This window comes from Oncorhynchus nerka, linkage group LG13 (assembly GCF_034236695.1).
Source record: "Oncorhynchus nerka isolate Pitt River linkage group LG13, Oner_Uvic_2.0, whole genome shotgun sequence".
Lineage (NCBI taxonomy): Eukaryota > Metazoa > Chordata > Actinopteri > Salmoniformes > Salmonidae > Oncorhynchus > Oncorhynchus nerka.
Window position 1 is genome coordinate 61,363,884 of NC_088408.1, and position 19,562 is coordinate 61,383,445.

The window sequence follows — 19,562 nt, forward strand, 5'->3', positions numbered from 1 at the left end:
TCGATGGCAATTTGAATGCACAGAGATACCATGACGAGATCCTGAGGTCCATTGTCGTGCCATTCATCCGACGCCATCACCCACCTCATGTTTCAGCATGATTATGCACAGCAGATAATGGAAATGGTGGTCACACGAGATACTGGCTGGTTTTCTGATCCACAATTGTAAATGAGAACTTGTTCTCAACTTGCCTACCTGGTTAAATAAAGGTGAAATAAAAAAAATAAAAAATCTGTGACCAACACATCTGTATTTCCAGTCAGGTGAAATCCATAGATTAGGGCCTAGTGAAGTTATTTCAATTGACTGATTTCCTTACATGAACTTGTAACTCCGTAAAATCAGTTGCGTTTACATTTTTGTTCAGTATATGCATGAGTGTACTGTATGTGTACTGTATGTGTGTCTCTCACCCTGTAGCCAAGGTCCTCGTGTAGCTCACAGGATGTGGCGCTGATGTTGGTCTGCCATACGGTCTCCTTCAAACTACAACCGTACATGAACACGTTCTTCTTCCGGGAGTGACCGTGGTAGTCACAGAACACCTACACACCAGAGGGAGGTAAGGGAGAGGACTCAAGTCACCAACAGTGAAGTGGACGACTGAATTTATGAAGACAGTCGAACTTCGTCAGTCTGGCTCTACCGCCACGACCGTTAGGGAAAGTGACAAGGTTAAGGTTATGGCTAAGGGTTAGCATGACCGAGTTAGCCACGTGCGACCAGCGGCTGTAAGGGTATCGTGGGCTACGGCACGCATATGGCGGTTACGGTACGTAAGCGTGGTTGGGCTCACCAGTGGCGCCCTCTGGATGGCGGCGAGGTACTGCAGCAGGCTCTTGGTGTGGTAAATGGTAGGATGCAGCTCAGGGCTGGGGCTCTGCCACTGTCGGTTCAGATCCTCCCCACTCAGAGAGCAGCGATGACTGGAGGGAGAAACAGAGTTGTTGTTATACACACGGCCTTCAGAAAGTATTCACACCCTTTGACTTTTTCCACATTTTTGTTGTGTTACGGCCTGAATTTAAAATGGATTTAATTGGGATTTCTTGTCACTGGCCTACACACAATACCCCATATTGTCAATGTTAATTACAAATGAAAAGCTGACATTTTTTAAGTATTCAACCGCTTTGTTATTGGCAAGCCTAAATAAGTTTGGGAGTAGAAAATGTGCAAGTCACATTATTAGTTGCATGGACTCATGCTGTGTGCAATAGTGTTAAACATGAATTTGTAGTGACTACCTCATCTCTGTACCCCACACATACAATTATCTGTAAGGTCCCTCAGTCGAGCAGTGAATTTCAAACACAGATTCAACCACAAAGACCAAGGAGGTTTTCCAATACCTCGCAAAGAAATGCATCTATTGGTAAATAAGAACAAAAACAAAAATATTACATTGAATATCCCTTTGAGCATGGTGAAGTTACTTATTACACTTTGGATGGTGTATCAATGCACCCAGTCACTACAAAGATACAGGCATCCTTCCTAACTCAGTTGCTGGAGAGGAAGGAGACCGCTCAGGGATTTTACCACGAGGCCAATGGTGACTAAGACAGTAACAGAGTTTAATGACTGTGATAGGAGAAAACTGAATTCACCTTCAGCAGGAGTAATAACCTAAAACACAAGGCCAAATCTAAACTGGAGTTGCTTACCAAGAAGACAGTGAATGTTCCTGAGTGGCCGAGTTACAGTGTTGACTTAAATCTGCTTGAAAATCTATGGCAAGACCTGAAAATGGTTAACTAGCAATGATCAACAACCAATTTAACAGAGCGTGAAGAATTTTAGAAAATAATAAATGGACAAATGATGCACAATCCAGATTTGGAGAGCTCGTAGAGACTTACCCAGAAAGACTCACAGATGTAATCTCTGCCAAAGGTGATACTAAAATGTCTCAAGGGGTTGAATACTTATCTAATGAAGATAAATTCGTTTTCTATTTTTCTTCTTTTTTTCTCTCACAAATATTCAAATTTTTCTTCCACTTTGACATAAGATTATTTTGTGTAGATCGTCGACCAAAAATGACAATTCAATCAATTTTAACTCCACTTTGTAACAACAAAACGTGGAAAAGGTCAAGAGGTGTGAATACTTTCTGAAGGCACTGTAGTATTCAGTTTGTGTGTGCCCATGCCAAGTATGTGCACACGTGCATACGCACATTCTAGTTGTGTGTGTGTGTGTATGTGTGTACACTTACTTGCCGTTGACCACTCCGTCAGGGTTGAGCATGGGGACTATCTTGAAGATATAGGCCTCCCTGAGACTGTGTGCCAGGGGGCTGCTACCCATCAGGAACTCCAGGGTGCCCTTCATCACCCAGCTGGCGTTGGTCTCCCCTGGGTGCACTCGCGATGACAGGAACACCAGAGGACGGTTCCCTGGACACACACAAATCACATAAAAATACACTAAGCAACACCCCCAAAAGAAGGATGAGACAGTAATGTGACAGAGAGACAGTGATATATTTAAGTCATTCCCCACCACAGTAGTCAGTCAGTACTCACTGAACTGGCAGATCTGGTCATTGCTGGTGGACTCGGGCATGGCGGTGATGGTGAGGAGGGGGCAGCTATTACCACCAAGAGTCTCACACAGGATGTCTTGGCGCATGTAGATCTGAGGGGTCCGCAGCGCCTCCAGCTTCTGAAGGTGCATCTGGGCAGGAACACAGCTAATAAGGAGGCTTTACACAACAGTGGACCTCCGTTGGGCTAGTAGAGTAGTACAGTGCCTTGCAAAAGTATTCACCCCGTGGCGGTTTTTCCTATTTTTTGCATTACAACCTGTAATTTAAATGGATTTTTATTTGGATTTCATGTAATGGACATACAGAAAATAGTCCAAATTGGTGAGGTGAAATGAAAAAAAGAACTGAAAAGTGGTGTGTGCATATGTATTCACCCCTTTTGCAATGAAGCCCCTAAATAAGATCTGGTGCAACCAATTACCTTCAGAAGTCACATAATTAGTTAAATAAAGTCCACCTGTGTGCAATCTAAGTGTCACATGATATCAGTATATCTATATATATATATCTATATATCTATATATATATATACACACACATACATATACACACACACATGGCCAAAAGTTGAGAATGACACAAATATTAATTTTCACAAAGTCTGCTGCCTCAGTTTGTATGATGGCAATTTGCCTATACTCCAGAATGTTATGAAGAGTGATCAGATGAATTGCAAAGTCCCTCTTTGCCATGCAAATGAACTGAATCCCCCAAAAAACATTTCCACTGCATTTCAGCTCTGCCACAAAAGGACCAGCTAATATGATGTCAGTGAATCTCTCTTTAACACAGGTGTGAGTATTGACGAGGACAAGGCTGGAGATCACTCTGTCATGCTGATTTGAGTTCGAATAACAGACCGGAAGCTTCAAAAGGAGGGTGGTGCTTGGAATCATTGTTCTTCTTCTGTCAACCATGGTTACCAGCAAGGAAACATGCGCCGTCATCATTGCTTTGCACAAAAAGGCATTCACAGGCAAGGATATTGCTGCCAGTAAGATTGCACCAAAATCAACCATTTATCGGATCATCAAGAATTTCAAGGAGAGCGGTTCAATTGTTGTGAAGGCTTCAGAGCGCCCAAGAAAGTCCAGCAAGCGCCAGGACCGTCTCCTAAAGTTGATTCAGCAGCGGGATCGGGGCACCACCAGTACAGAGCATTCTCAGGAATGGAAGCAGGCAGGTGTGAGTGCATCTGCACACACAGTGAGGCAAAGACTTCTGGAGCAAAGAAGCCACTTCTCTCCAGGAAAAACATCTGAGACAGACTGATATTTTGCAAAAGGTACAGGGATTGGACTGCTGAGGACTGGGGTAAAGTCATTTTCTCTGATGAATCTCCTTTCCGATTGTTTGAGGCATCCAGAAAAAAGCTTGTCCGGAGAAGACAAGGTGAGCACTACCATCAGTCCTGTGTCATGCCAACAGTAAAGCATCCTGACACCATTCATGTGTGGGGTTGCTTCTCAGCCAAGGGAGTGGGCTCACTCACAATTTTGCCTAAGAACACAGCCATGAATAAGAAATGGTGCCAACACATCCTCCGAGAGCAACTTCTCCCAACCACCCAGGAACGGTTTGGTGACAAACAATTTTCCAGCATGATGGAGCACCTTGACATAAGGCAAAAGTGATAACTAAGTGGCTCGGGGAACAAAACATCAATATTTTGGGTCCATGGCCAAGAAACTCCTCAGACCTTAATCCCATTGAGAACTTGAGGTCAATCCTCAAGAGGCAGGTGGACAAACAAAAACCCACAAATTCTGACAAACTCCAAGCATTGATTATGCAAGCATGGGCTGCCATCAGTCAGGATGTGGCCCAGAAGTTAATTGACAGCATGCCAGGGAGGATTGCAGAGGTCTTGAAAAAGAAGGGTCAACACTGCAAATACCGAAAATATTGACTTTTGGCATCAACTTTGTGTAATTGTCAATAAAAGCCTTTAACACTTATGAAATGCTTGTAATTATACTTCAGTATTCCAAAGTAACATCTGACAAACATATCTAAACGCAATGAAGCAGCAAACTTTGTGGGAATTCTCTAATCTTTTGGCCACGACTGTACACACCTGTTCTGAAAGGCCCCAGAGTCTGCAACACCACTAAGCAAGAGGCACCACCAAGCAAGCGGCACCATGAAGACCAAGGAGCTCTCCAAACAGGTCAGGGACAAAGTTGTGGAGAAGTACAGATCAGGGTTGGGTTATAAAAAAATAATTTTTACATCCCATTGGAGTATCTGTCTATAGGACCACTTTAAGCCGTACACTCCACAGAGCGGGGCTTTACGGAAGAGTGGCCAGAAAAAAGCCATTGCTTAAAGAAAAATAAGCAAACACGTTTGGTGTTTGCCAAAAGGCATGTGGGAGACTCCCCAAACATATGGAAGAATATTTAGCTTTTTGGCCATCAAGGAAAACGCTATGTCTGGTGCAAATCCAACACCTCTCATCACCCCGAGAATACCATCCAGAGAACACTCATTACCCCGAGAACACCGTTTTTCATTGGCAGGGACTGGGAAACTGGTCCGAATTGAAGGATTAATGGATGGCGTTAAATACAGGGACATTAAGGGAAACCTGTTTCAGTCTTCCAGAGATTTGAGACTGGGATTGAGGTTCACCTTCCAGCAGGGCAATGACCCTAAGCATACTGCTAAAACAACACTTGAGTGGTTTAAGGGGAAACATTTAAATGTCTTGGCCTAGTCAAAAACCCAGACCTCAATACAATTGAGAATGTGTGGTATGACTTAAATATTGCTGCACACCAGCGGAACCCATCCAACTTGATGGAGCAGTTTTGCCTTGAAGAATTGTCAAAAATCCCAGTGGCTAGATGTGCCAAGCTTATAGAGACATACCCCAAGAGACTTGCAGCTGTAATTGCTGCAAAAGGTGGCTCTACAAAGTATTGACTTTGGGGAGGGGGGGTGAATAGTTATGCACACTCAAGTTCTGTTCTTATTTCTTGTTTGTTTCACAAAAAAACTAACATTTTGCATCTTCAAATTTGTAGGCAGGTTGTGTAAATCTAAATGTACAAACCTCCCAACAATCAATTTTAATTTCAGGTTGTATGGCACCAAATAGAGAAAATGCCAATTCGCAAGCCACTGCACCACAACTAATTAACATGTTCAATCTCCAAAACTATGAAACAGTTTTTCCAGAGTTTAGTTATCTTTTATACCTGTAGAGTAGGTGTAGAAATATATTACCTTTAGAGTAGAGTAGGTATAGGGCTAGTGATATACACTCATCAGCCAGTTTATTAGGTACACCCATCTAGTACTGGGTCGGACCCCCCTTTGCCTCCTGAACAGCCTGAATTTGTAAGGGCATGGTTTCTACAAGTTGGAAACGTTACACATGGATGTTGGTCCATGCTAACGCGATAGCATTACGCAGTTGCTGCAGATTGGTGGTACACCAGGAAGAATGGATCCATGGACTCATGCTGTTTATGTCAAATCTTGACTCTGCCATCAGCATGACGCAACAGGAACCGGGATTTGTCGGACCAGGCGATGTTCTTCCACTCCTCAATTGTCCGGTGATTGTGTGCTCACTGGAGCCGCTACTTCTTGTTTTGAGCTGATAGGAGTGGAACCCGGTGTGGCTGCAATAGCCCATCCATGACAAGGATCGACGACTTGTGCGTTCCGAGATGCCATTCTGCACACCACTGTTGTACTGCGCTGTTAGGTCACTCGTTTTGCCCATTCTAACGTTCAATCAAACATTAACTGAATGCATCAATGCCTGTCTGCCTGCTTTATATAGCAAGCTACGGCCACTGAGTATAACAAACATTAGGAACATCTTCCTAATATTGAGTTGCACCCCCCCTTTTGCCCTCAGAACAGGCATGGACTCTACAAGGTGTTGAAAGAGTTCCACAGGGATGCTGGCCCATGTTGACTCCAATGCTTCCCACAATTGTGTCAAGTTGACTAGATGTCCTTTAGGTGCTGGACCATTCTTGATACACACAGGAAAATGTTGAGCGTGAAAAATCCAGCAGCATTGCAGTTCTTGACACAAACCGGTGCGCCTGGCACCTACTACCATACCCCCGCTCAAAGGCACTTAAATATTTGGTCTTGCCTATTCACCCTCTGAATGGCACACATACACAATCAATGTCTCAATTGTCTCAAGGCTTAAAAGTCCTTCTTTAACCCGTCTTCTCCCCTTCATCGATAGTCATTTAAATGGATTCAACAAATGACGTCAATAAGAGATCATAGCTTTTACCTGGATTCACCTGGTCAGTCTATGTCATGGAAATAGCAGGTGTCCTTAATGTTTTGTACACTCAGTGTATAGTACCTTCAGAGTAGAGTAGGTGTAGGGGTAATGGTAAGCGAAGTAGCAGACGTCGTCCTTGTGGTTGAAGGTCATGCTGAACGTCATTGTGTAGTAGGACTTCCCCTTCTGACCGCCTGCCGCTATCGAGCTCCTGGAGAAGTGGTTTCTGGGTAAAAAAGGAGGTTGAAAATCTCACAAATGCTAGAGAGAATGACAAACAGAAACCAGCGAACAAAGTCACACTCATGACACCAGGACCTACCAAAGTGACCAACAAGTAAGCTATTTGATGGCCCTGTTCAAATACCTTCCTTCCTTCCTCGATTGCTTGGGGTAAACACAGATCGGGAAGTTATTGGATAAGAGAAAGCAAGGTTACCTTCCCTATTACAACCAATTTAGATCGGTGGTTACGTCAAGGAACAGGCCCAGACGGAAGGATGCATTTTAGAAGTTTTGGAACGGGGCTCGTTTCTCCTGACAGGTGCACTACTTGTCCGGTGGGCTGTGTCATACCGACTCTGCTCGAGGGGTAAAGTAGGACAATCACACCTACTTGTAGTAACAGATGTCCGTTCCGGTGCGAACCCAACGGGGCCTGCCACTAATGGCCTCCTGAACAGAGTACATCAGCACCTGCATACCTGCAAAACAGTACATGCAGTCAATTTACTAAAGAGAGGTTAATTATATACACACACCACATACTGAATTAGCATTTCTATCTAATTACCATTTCTAGCTTTGCCACACATCAAAGGCTAAATAATGCAACAAAAAATGACCAAGGCAGTCAGTCGCTCACCGTAGTTGAACTGGCTGTTGGACTTTTCACAGTTGATGATGTTGAAGCGATAGGGCGCTCCCACGCGCATGCCGCTCACCTCAAAGTAGAACCACTGGTGGTAGTGGTTACTGTTGATGTCAGAGTTTAGGACCAAGTCATACTCAAACCTGGAACACACACAGATCACATCAGCTCAACCTTTAGACAAACCAAAACGGGCCACACATGTGGGCACGGGAGACAAAGTTGAATTTAACAAATACTTGAAAAAATGCATTTATTTTGATGTTGTTCCCAGTTTACGTAACAATGGGACACAATACTCACTTTCTGGCTTGAATAGCCTTCCTCAGGTTGCCAGACTCAAACTGAGAGTTGAACTTCAGAGATTCACCGTCATCAATCACCGGGCAACTGAAACAACAGACACCCACACCGTGAGACCAACAGACACCCACACCAAGTTTCCTGGACTGAAGATGATGACGCTCACCTCTGTATGTCCAAGTCGTAGACCACTTTATCAAGGATGTCATTGGGGTGGATCAGCCTCTCAATGTCCTGGAAGATCTTAGTCCTGTAGGGGGGCAGAGGACTGAGTGACATCATCATCACACAGCTGCAGCAGGGGAGAGCACTAACAGAACACACCAACCCTTCACTTTGACTCCACACTACTTTGAGCCACCCGACTACCGGAAATAAGTCATTTTCAGTGGAAAGAGGTGGCACAAGGAGACATTGAGTGATTTGACTGATTCCAGCTACTGGTCCAGTTCTCTTAATCTCAAACAAGGGGGAGAGGGAGTGCAAAAGAAACACACTGCTGTCGTACCTAGATCAGCGTCTAGGGGTCTCACCTCTGCACGCCATAGACCCTCTCCAGGATGTGTTCTCGGAAGGTGGGCGCAACGTGGCCAAAGTAGTCTGGGTAGGCCACCTCTGAGTACTGTGGCACAGAGCGTGTGCTCTTCACCATCTCCACGTACAGGTCAGGGTCGTGGAGCGGCAGGAGCAACGCCGTGTCCGGCACCTCCAGCACCGCCCCCTCGCCTCCCTCCTCCTCTGCCCACTCCTCTGCTAACATCTCTTCTGCCCCGCCCCCTTGCCGGGCAGCCACACCCCCAGCCAGCAGGGGAGGTTGTCTATAGTGCCTGTTGACCCCTCCTCCTCCACCCCCTGCCCCGCCCTGAGGCCCAGTCCCCTCCAGGGCCACCCGCTCCATCCCCTGCACAAGCTCCTGCTCTAGCCCTGGCTGTGGTCGGACTTGGCTGTGGTCACAGCAGCCATCGTGGTCCTTGGTGATGTTGATGGTGTCCAGGGTATGGACTGGGGCCGGGGTGGGGGCTGGGGCCAGAGGAGATGCTTCAGGGTGGGGTTGTTCACCTTTGGCCAGGTGGCACTCCTTCTGGAGGGGGGCGGCAGTTGGGTATTTCGGGGGCAAGGCCTGGGCGGTGGGAATGATGATGGGGCGTTGAGACTTTGGAGCTGCCGGGGTGGCCGTCACACCGCTCTTTGGGTTATCAAAGTTAAATCTCTGCAGACACACAAAGGAGATTGAACTTTAGGACGACAGGCAGCTTTCTGACCACTTACCATTGTGGTCAACTCATGAAAAACACACATCTGTATGTTTTACAGTGTTTCCTCTAGGGTTTTTTCAGCAGCGGTGGCAAAGTTAGCATGGGGGGGCGTGGTAGTGGGCTTGGCCAATGGTGAACATTTTTGAGAACATCGTCTTGGCCGCAGACAATATTCTGCTGTTTTAAAGATCATTTCCTGCAATTCTACACTTTTTGACATGGCTTATGCCTGAGTGACTCGAACAAACTATTATTTTACAACGTAGAAAACAGTAAAAAAAGAAATAAAAAACCTGGAATGAGTAGGTGTGTCCAAACTTTGGACTGGTACTGTATATATATATATATTTTAAATAATATATTTTGGATTGGTGGCAATGAATATAGGGGAATCACTGGTTTTAAAATGGAATGTTACAATATTGATCAGATTTTTTGATGTTGAAGATTCAACTAAAGACACAAAAGGGTGTCTGTCCTGCATTACCTGGAAATCCTCGGAGAGCTCCAGAAAGAATCTCTCATAGATCTTCAGCTCCTCAAATGGCCTGCTATGGGTCTCTTTGGGTCGCAGTTTATTGATGTCCGTTTCTATGTCGTCATTCTGCAAGGGGAGAACACGTCATCAGACACCTAAATAAGCAGGAGCTGGATCCCAGTGGGGGAAAAAAGTGTATTCAAATGTTTTCACTCTAACTTCAGAGAGAACAGGGACAGGGAGCAACTGTGGTGGTGGTCAGTAGTGGTTGCGGTCACACTGTTGGTCTGGTCACTGCAGTGTCACCTGTCCTGTGGTCATTTTGCGGTCAGTCAAACAAGGTGTGGTTTAAATGAAAAAGGCTGCGGTCATGGTTCCTGTACCCTGGCGTGGTGGTCCTTATCCTCCTCCTCGTTCTCTGTGTCGTTCTCGGTCTCAACGTCATCGTTATCGTCGCTCTCGTCCACCACGTCATCCACTGGCAACCACACACGGGGACAAAGGCAAGATTGGGCTCAATTCCAGTTCTATTCATTATTCAGTAAATCTGGGTTTCAATGAATCCAGGAAGTAAACTGACATTCTTCTCAGAGAAGCATTGAGGACAATTGAAATTGGAATTATAATTTCAGTTTACAAGATCAAGGCGTAACCGGACTGGTTACAGGGTCTAGGGAGAGTTTCCAAAAAATATAAACAATTTTTTAAATGTTTTTTTATCTTTAACACTAAAATAATCTTAAATCCAATGGTAAATGATCCCAATGCTAAATATGATCTGATTTTTGCAAAACTCAGCCAAGATTGGTTGGTTGGATTGTGCACTAGATGAGAGGAGAGGTGATTGCAGTGTCGTTCCATATCATTTCAGCAAGCTTTGCCCCCCTCCCCACCATCTCAGACTGTTATGAAATGGTTTCCACAGCAACATATAAGATAAACATTCCTGCAACATTATTTTGTTGAAATATAATTTGATCTCCGAGAAACTAAGCTAATTGACTGCACCCAAATTAGCCCTTTTAATTTACAGGATTCAATAAATATAGTAACCTATAAAACTATCTGGACCAAACTTCCTCCGACCAATGAGCAAAACATGAGGAACCCCTGGATCCTTCACACACCACAAGGCCAGTATACAGTGTAACAAAATCCTCTTTCTTGTGCTTTTTGAGGTGGAACGACCCTGCAGGCAACTGTGAGAATAAGCAGACAGAAATGAGATGAGGAGAGAGATAGAGAGAGAACATCTGGCATCTTGATTGGGCAGCCGGGCACATGGCTTAAAGAGTGAGGTGACATCAATGAACAACAGTCAGTAAGAGTGAAAGTTCTTGAGTTAAGAGTTCCTTAATGTTAGAGGAGACTGTATTCTACTGTGTTAGTAGTGTGATACTAGACTGAGGAGTGTGACTCCGTAGCGGTTAGGCTACTACTTATTGTGACAAGTCTTACCCTATGGGGGCTTTGGTGTAGAACTGGTATATGGGTCTTCCTGAAAGGGACATCTGTGGTGGAGCGTGTGAGTAAACTGTGTGCAATGACCATTGGGGTGATCTAAGTGGCTCTCAAGCATTGTGAGTATAGTATGCGTGTGAGCCTCACCCCCCAGGGGCTGGTTGTAGAGCTGAGCGACGGGTCCTCCTGCCGGTACGTGAGGCAGCTGGTGGTGGAAGACACTCTTGATGGTGGGCAGAGGGAGGCGGTTCTTGGGGAAGCACTTCCTCATGATAAGGCTGGAGGTGTTGATCAGAGGGTCCAGAGTCCTAACTGGAAGGCACTCCTAAAAACACATCACCATCATTACTACTGATCGTCATCCACACCGTCATCAGATTCATCATTTACCATCAGTGTTGGTGTAATGAAAAAGGTGAGACTCGAGGTGAGGGTGTTGTGAGGAGAGAGTTGGGATTAAGGCTAGGTGCATAGACAGAGGGGGGGGCGAGAAGGGGCTCGAACCCCCGTCGCCAGGAGTATGTCGCGAACTTAAACTGCTACACCAGACTCCGGCACTACTTTTTGGAAGTTTTGTCACCGTACTCACAGTAGAGGTGTTGTAGAGGATCCTCATCCCGTCTGCGTCGATGAAGGCCTTGCGGCCCAGCTTGATGTTGGTGATGTTCTTCAGGCAGCCCAGGACGCCCTTGCGGATCAACATGTGGCGGTGGCGCGTGTCGTTGCGGTGCCAGTCCTGGTAGATGTACAGCAGGACGGGCACATGGGCCCGGTCCACCGCCCGCCGGGCATTCGTCTCTGAGGGAGGGAGGGTTGGATGAACGGAGAGGAGGGAGAAAGAGGGATTGGGAGGGTGATGGAGAGAGGAAGGGAAGGACAAAGGGGTGGATAGAGTGAGAGAGCGAGCGGGGGAGGGAGGGAAGGACACACTGGTTGGTAATCGGCACAGACAATAGCACTGTTACTGAAAAACCACGACATTGTCCTTAGACACTGCAGAGAGAGGGCGAAAAAAAAGTACTTACTGGATTTGAGCAAGGCCCCCAGTGTGTCCAGGGATACTCTGTTAAGTAAAAGACATCCAGAGAAAGGGGTCAAAAACAGCCACCACACACACACACACACACACACACACACACTTACTTCAGCAGACTGGTGTTCTTTTTGCTGTAGGGTCCAATGATTTTGAACATGAGCTCCAGCACTCCATTCTTCCCCAGGGACACAGCATTCACAGCTGAAGACAAACAAACTGAACCTCAGTGCCCTCCACAATAACATCATATAGGAGTTGGCTACAGTAGGTTAGTAACTGTCCTTCAGATTTATGGTTCCTATGGCAACAATAAGCAGTGCCACCCTATGCATTTAGAGATTGTTGCGTTTATTAACACCTATAACTGATATTTCCTGCAATCTAGTGCCTAAGATTGCCTCTTTTTTTAAGTATATATATACCAAAATTAGGAACACCATCCAATTTTTGAGTTGCTCATTCACCCTCTGGAATGGTGCACCTACACAATCAATGTCTCAATTGTCTCAAGGCTTAAAAATCCTTCTTTAACCGGTCTCCTCCCCTTCATCTACACTTTTCTTAATGTTTTGTAAACTCTGTGTGTATATATAGTGGTGCAGCCAGTACACAAGGCAGCACAGCGCCTCTCTAACATTCTTTGTGGAGAACCCTGCCTATGACAACAGTACATTAGGTTAATAACTGTCTGTCAAATGTATGGTTCTGATCAGGGGTATCCCCCTTTTAAAAAGGTTGTGCTGCTGAGTACAGCCGGGGGGTAGAGACCCCCTTTGGTATTTTTTGTGTGTGTTTTTTGAACACCTGTAACTGCCATTTCCTACAATCTAGAGCAACACATTTCATATATATATATATATATACACTGCTCAAAAAATAAAGGGAACACTAAAATAACACATCCTAGATCTGAATGAATGAAATATTCTTATTAAATACTTTTTTCTTAGTTGAATGGTTGAATGTGCTGACAACAAAATCACACAAAAATTATCAATGGAAATCAAATTTATCAACCCATGGAGGTCTGGATTTGGAGTCACACTCAAAATTAAAAAGTGGAAAACCACACTACAGGCTGATCCAACTTTGATGTAATGTCCTTAAAACAAGTCAAAATGAGGCTCAGTAGTGTGTGTGGCCTCCACGTGCCTGTATGACCTCCCTACAACGGAGCAGTAGTGGTCCTGCTGCTGGGTTGTTGACCTCCTACGGCCTCCTCCACATCTCCTGATGTACTGGCCTGTCTCCTGGTAGCGCCTCCATGCTCTGGACACTACGCTGACAGACACAGCAAACCTTCTTGCCACGGCTCGCATTGATGTGGCATCCTGGATGAGCTGCACTACCTGAGCCACTTGTGTGGGTTGTAGACTCCGTCTCATGCTACCGCTAGAGTGAAAGCACTGCCAGCATTCAAAAGTGACCAAAACATCAGCCAGGAAGCATAGGAACTGAGAAGTGGTCTGTGGTTACCACCTGAGGAACCACTCCTTTATTGGGAGGGTCTTGCTAATTGCCTATAATTTCCACCTGTTGTCTATTCCATTTGCACAACAGCATGTGAAATTTATTGTCAATCAGTGTTGCTTCCTAAGTGACAGTTTGATTTCACAGAAGGGTGATTGACTTGGAGTTACATTGTGTTGTTTAAGTGTTCCCTTTTTTTTTTGAGCAGTATATATATATATATATATATATAAACTTTATAAATATAAAAAGGAAATATATAAATAAAAAGGAAATACACACACACACACTCCCCCAGTATACTTCTCGCCAATGTCCAGTCTCTTGACAACAAGGTTGATGAAATCCGAGCAAGGGTAGCATTCCAGAGGGACATCAGAGACTGTAACGTTCTTTGCTTCACGGAAACATGGCTCACTGGAGAGACGCTATCGGAGTCGGTGCAGCCAGCTGGTTTTTCCACGCATCGCGCCGACAGAAACAAACATCTTTCTGGTAAGAAGAGGGGCGGGGGCGTATGCCTTATGGCTAACGAGACGTGGTGTGGTCACAAAAGCATACAGGAACTCAAGTCCTTCTGTTCACCGGATTTAGAATTCCTCACAATCAAATGTCGACCGCATTATCTACCAAGGGAATTCTCTTCGATTATAATCACAGCCGTATATATTCCCCCCCAAGCAGACACATCAATGGCTCTGAACGAACTTTATTTGACTCTTTGCAAACTGGAATCCATACATCCTGAGGCTGCATTCATTGTAGCTGGGGATTTTAACAAGGCTAATCTGAAAACAAGACTCCCTAAATTGTATCAGCATATCGATTGCACAACCAGGGCTGGCAAAACCTTGGATCACTGCTATTCTAACTTCCGCGACGCATATAAGGCCCTGCCCCGCCCTCCTTTCGGAAAAGCTGACCACGACTCCATTTTGTTGATCCCTGCCTACAGACAGAAACTAAAACAAGAAGCTCCCACGCTGAGGTCTGTTCAACGCTGGTCCGACCAATCTGATTCCACACTCCAAGACTGCTTCCATCACGTGGACTCGGATATGTTTCGTATTGCGTCAGACAACAACATTGACGAATACGCTGATTCGGTGTTCGAGTTCATTAGAACGTGCGTTGAAGATGTCGTTCCCACAGCAACGATTAAAACATTCCCAAACCAGAAACCGTGGATTGATGGCAGCATTCGCGTGAAACTGAAAGCGCGAACCACTGCTTTTAATCAGGGCAAGGTGACCGGAAACATGACCGAATACAAACAGTGTAGCTATTCCCTCCGCAAGGCATCAAACAAGCTAAGCGTCAGTATAGAGACAAAGTAGAATCTCAATTCAACGGCTCAGACACAAGAGGTATGTGGCAGGGTCTACAGTCAATCACGGATTACAAAAAGAAAACCAGCCCCGTCACGGACCAGGATGTCTTGCTCCCAGGCAGACTAAATAACTTTTTTGCCCGCTTTAAGGACAATACAGTGCCACTGACACGGCCTGCAACCAAAACATGCGGCCTCTCCTTCACTGCAGCCGAGGTGAGTAAAACATTTAAACGTGTTAACCCTCTGCAGGCCCAGACGGCATCCCCAGCCGCACCCTCAGAGCATGCGCAGACCAGCTGGCTGGTGTGTTTACGGACATATTCAATCAATCCCTATCCCAGTCTGCTGTTCCCACATGCTTCAAGAGGGCCACCATTGTTCCTGTTCCCAAGAAAGCTAAGGTAACTGAGCTAAACGACTACCCCCCCCCCCCCCGTAGCACTCACTTCCGTCATCATGAAGTGCTTTGAGAGACTAGTCAAGGACCATATCACCTCCACCCTACCTGACACCCTAGACCCACTCCAATTTGCTTACCGCCCAAATAGGTCCACAGACGATGCAATCTCAACCACACTGCACACTGCCCTAACCCATCTGGACCAGAGGAATACCTATGTGAGAATGCTGTTCATCGACTACAGCTCGGCATTTAACACCATACTACCCTCCAAGCTCGTCATCAAGCTTGAGACCCTGGGTCTCGACCCCTCCCTGTGCAACTGGGTACTGGACTTCCTGACGGGCCGCCCCCAGGTGGTGAGGGTAGGCAACATCTCCACCCCGCTGATCCTCAACACTGGGGCCCCACAAGGGTGCGTTCTGAGCCCTCTCCTGTACTCCCTGTTCACCCATGACTGCGTGGCCACGCACGCCTCCAACTCAATCATCAAGTTTGCGGACGACACAACAGTGGTAGGCTTGATTACCAACAACAACGAGACGGCCTACAGGGAGGAGGTGAGGGCCCTCGGAGTGTGGTGTCAGGAAAATAACCTCACACTCAACGTCAACAAAACTAAGGAGATGATTGTGGACTTCAGGAAACAGCAGAGGGAACACCCCCCTATCCACATCGATGGAACAGTAGTGGAGAGGGTAGCAAGTTAAGTTCCTCGGCATACACATCACAGACAAACTGAATTGGTCCACCCACACAGACAGCATCGTGAAGAAGGCGCAGCAGCGCCTCTTCAACCTCAGGAGGCTGAAGAAATTGGGCTTGTCACCAAAAGCACTCACAAACTTCTACAGATGCACAATCGAGAGCATCCTGTCGGGCTGTATCACCGCCTGGTACGGCAACTGCTCCGCCCACAACCATAAGGCTCTCCAGAGGGTAGTGAGGTCTGCACAACGCATCACCGGGGGCAAACTACCTGCCCTCCAGGACACCTACACCACCCGATGTCACAGGAAGGCCATAAAGATCATCAAGGACAACAACCACCCGAGCCACTGCCTGTTCACCCCGCTATCATCCAGAAGGCGAGGTCAGTACAGGTGCATCAAAGCTGGGACCGAGAGACTGAAAAACAGCTTCTATCTCAAGGCCATCAGACTGTTAAACAGCCACCACTAACATTGAGTGGCTGCTGCCAACACACTGACTCAACTCCAGCCACTTTAATAATGGGAATTGATGGGAAATGATGTAAAATATATCACTACCACTTTAAACAATGCTACCTAATATAATGTTTACATACCCATTATTTTGCACTTCTTGGATTATTCATCTCATATGTATACAAATCTCTACATTTGATAATACTGTACTCTATATCATCTACTGCATCTTTATGTAATACATCAAAACTGACCAGTTCGTATCACTAGCCACTTTAATTATGCCACTTTGTTTACATACTCATCTCATATGTATATACTGTACTCGATACCATCTACTGTATCTTGCCTATGCCGCTCTGTACCATCACTCATTCATATATCAATATGTACATATTCTTTATCCCCTTACACTTGTGTGTATAAGACAGTAGTTTTGGAATTGTTAGTTAGATTACTTGTTGGTTATTACTGCATTGTCGGAACTAGAAGCACAAGCATTTCGCTACACTCGCATTAACATCTGCTAACCATGTGTATGTGACAAATAAAATTAGATTTGATTTGATTATTCACACACACACACACACACACACACACACACACACACACACACACACACACACACACACACACACACACTACATGACCAAAAGTATGTGGACACTTACAGTTGGAGGAGTAGACCCGTAGAACCTGCAAGCAGGGCAGCAGCAGCTTGTGGTTCTGCAGGTTCTGTTTGAGCAGGTTCACAGTGACGTTCAGAGCTCCGTTCAGACGGGCTTTCACACCAAACTTCCTGTCTGGAGAAAGAGAGACAGAGGGAGTGTGCATGCGAGAATTTGTCTGTTTGTGGTAGGGATTATGGTTTACGGTAGAAGTTTGAATGACTATGTTAGGGCTCTTGTTACAGCGGTAGAGTACCCATACAGTGTGTGTTTGTGTATATATATATATATATATATATATATATATATATTGTACCTTTTGGTCCAACCTTGGCCAGGAGTGAGTGGAGCTGCAGCATGAGCTCCTCGCTGGGGGGAGACTCTTTACTGCCACTGAGGACCAGCTGCAGCAGAATGCCTGTGCCCCCCTTGGACACAAACACACCAACCCTGCGCCCCCCACCTGGGACACACACATACACCTATCATTAACACAGCTTCCACAAATGTACAAATAACCATCTCAGTTTCCACAAGTCAATCAATCGCCACAGTTTTACACTGGCAGCCCAATTCTGATATTTTATTCCACTAATTTGTCTTCTGACCAATCACATTCGATCTTTTCACATCAGATCTTATTCAGAGCTGATCCGATTGGTCGAAAAATATCAGAATTGGGCAGCCTGTGTAAACATAGCCTAACAAACCACCACTTCAGTCACACCATCTACCCAACCAAAGCACTGTTTCCACCCAAGACAATCTGACACTCATCAAATCAGAGAGCAAGACACTGTCAAACAGGAAACTGTTAGTTCCCATTATGCAGTTAAAGAGCGGTTACCACTTACCCACAGTTAACAGCTCATTCAGAATGTACAGAATGTTCAGGATAGTTTGCAGATCCTGTGTGTTCTATCAAAAACAGAGAGCATGCTGGGTATTACCAACACAAAATAACATGTGAGCAATGACAAACACATTCATACATGTGTGCACACACATAGACAGACTAGGGCTGCTAAACTACCGGTAACATTGGTAATTTTGGTCATTATAATAATAATAATAATATATGCCATTTAACATGTGATTTCATCCAAAGCATAAATTTTACATACGGGTGGTCCCAGGAATCGAATCTACAATCCTGGCATTGCAAGCACAATGCTCTACCAACTGAGCTACAGAGGACCACAGGTAATCTATGGTAACTTTGGTCATTTATACTTTATATGATTTTTTTTTTTTAAGTTATTAAAGTATATTTTCCTTATATAGGTGTCCATATTGTCCATGAGTTTCTCGTGAACAGACCATATAGTTTTAGAGAAAATAACCTTGTTCATGAAAAAAACAAACATCTAATCAACAATGGCATTATTTCTTATTAACGCTGCAAATCTTCCATCTATTTTATTTTTTGATAACTGCCCCCAGTTTGGTGGCAAAGCAATTACAACAGTGTTTCCCCAACTCGGTCCTGGGGAGCCCAAGGAGTGCACATTTAGTTTTTTGCCCTAACACTACACAGCTGATTCAAATGATCAAAGCTTGAATATTAGTTGATCATTTGAATCGGCTGTGAGGCAAAAACTAAGATGTGTTTTTGGGAAACCCTCTAACAACAAAGACATATAAAATAAATAAAAGGGTGTAAAAATAGAAATAATATTTCATGCCGAAACCATCATTATAAACACTAAATTGATGGGTTATATTTAGGATTATGCTTTAGAGCTTTGTCATTCTATTTTTTATTGTATATATATTTTACATGTGATAGGGCCACACAGAGGGCCAGAGAATTACAGACACATGACAATGTGAAGTACCCAAAAAGGCCACTATATGTCATGTGATAAATTCCATAGAATCCTCGAAAGTTACCATAATTCTGGTATACTGGTAAACTTTGAAAGTTACCAGTAATATTCCCTCTTTTGCAACCCTAAGAAAAAACAAACAGCCATTCATGCACATAGATTTTAAGGCAGGAAAAACTGAAATCCGTTTGACCAAATTTCTACCAGCATGTCACCTGTGCAACTAGAGAAAAAAAAAAATCCAGATCACCTTTACTCCACACACAGAGATGCATACAAAGCTCTCCCTCGCCATCCATTAGGAAAATCTGACCATAACTCCATCTTCCGGATTTCTGCTTATAAGCAGAAAATCAAAACAGGAAGTATCAGTGACACGCTCATTTCAGAAGTGGTCCTATGAAGCGCATGCTAAGCTACAGGACTGTTTTGCCAAAACGACTGGAAAACGTTCCGGGATTCATCCG

General features: G+C 45.0%; 1 protein-coding gene across 5 annotated transcripts in view; it reads right to left on the reverse strand.

Annotated features, from left to right (window-relative positions):
- LOC115139780 (cytosolic carboxypeptidase 1-like) overlaps positions 1-19,562 on the reverse strand; it is a 41,822-nt gene that overhangs the window by 6,144 nt on the left and 16,116 nt on the right. For 4 of the 5 annotated variants that reach the window (XM_029677547.2, XM_029677546.2, XM_029677550.2 and 1 more), the window contains 19 exons: positions 18,121-18,184; positions 17,583-17,729; positions 17,270-17,401; positions 12,334-12,427; positions 12,216-12,253; positions 11,780-11,988; positions 11,338-11,515; positions 10,113-10,207; positions 9,739-9,855; positions 8,529-9,205; positions 8,162-8,263; positions 7,996-8,082; positions 7,687-7,835; positions 7,438-7,525; positions 6,903-7,047; positions 2,535-2,685; positions 2,225-2,405; positions 800-929; positions 417-548 (listed from right to left, as the gene is read on the reverse strand). In XM_029677547.2, coding sequence (XP_029533407.1) covers positions 417-548; positions 800-929; positions 2,225-2,405; positions 2,535-2,685; positions 6,903-7,047; positions 7,438-7,525; positions 7,687-7,835; positions 7,996-8,082; positions 8,162-8,263; positions 8,529-9,205; positions 9,739-9,855; positions 10,113-10,207; positions 11,338-11,515; positions 11,780-11,988; positions 12,216-12,253; positions 12,334-12,427; positions 17,270-17,401; positions 17,583-17,729; positions 18,121-18,184 — 2,916 coding nt within the window. The remainder of the gene's footprint in view (positions 1-416; positions 549-799; positions 930-2,224; positions 2,406-2,534; positions 2,686-6,902; positions 7,048-7,437; positions 7,526-7,686; positions 7,836-7,995; positions 8,083-8,161; positions 8,264-8,528; positions 9,206-9,738; positions 9,856-10,112; positions 10,208-11,337; positions 11,516-11,779; positions 11,989-12,215; positions 12,254-12,333; positions 12,428-17,269; positions 17,402-17,582; positions 17,730-18,120; positions 18,185-19,562) is intronic. The other variant, XM_029677548.2, reaches the window with a different exon arrangement.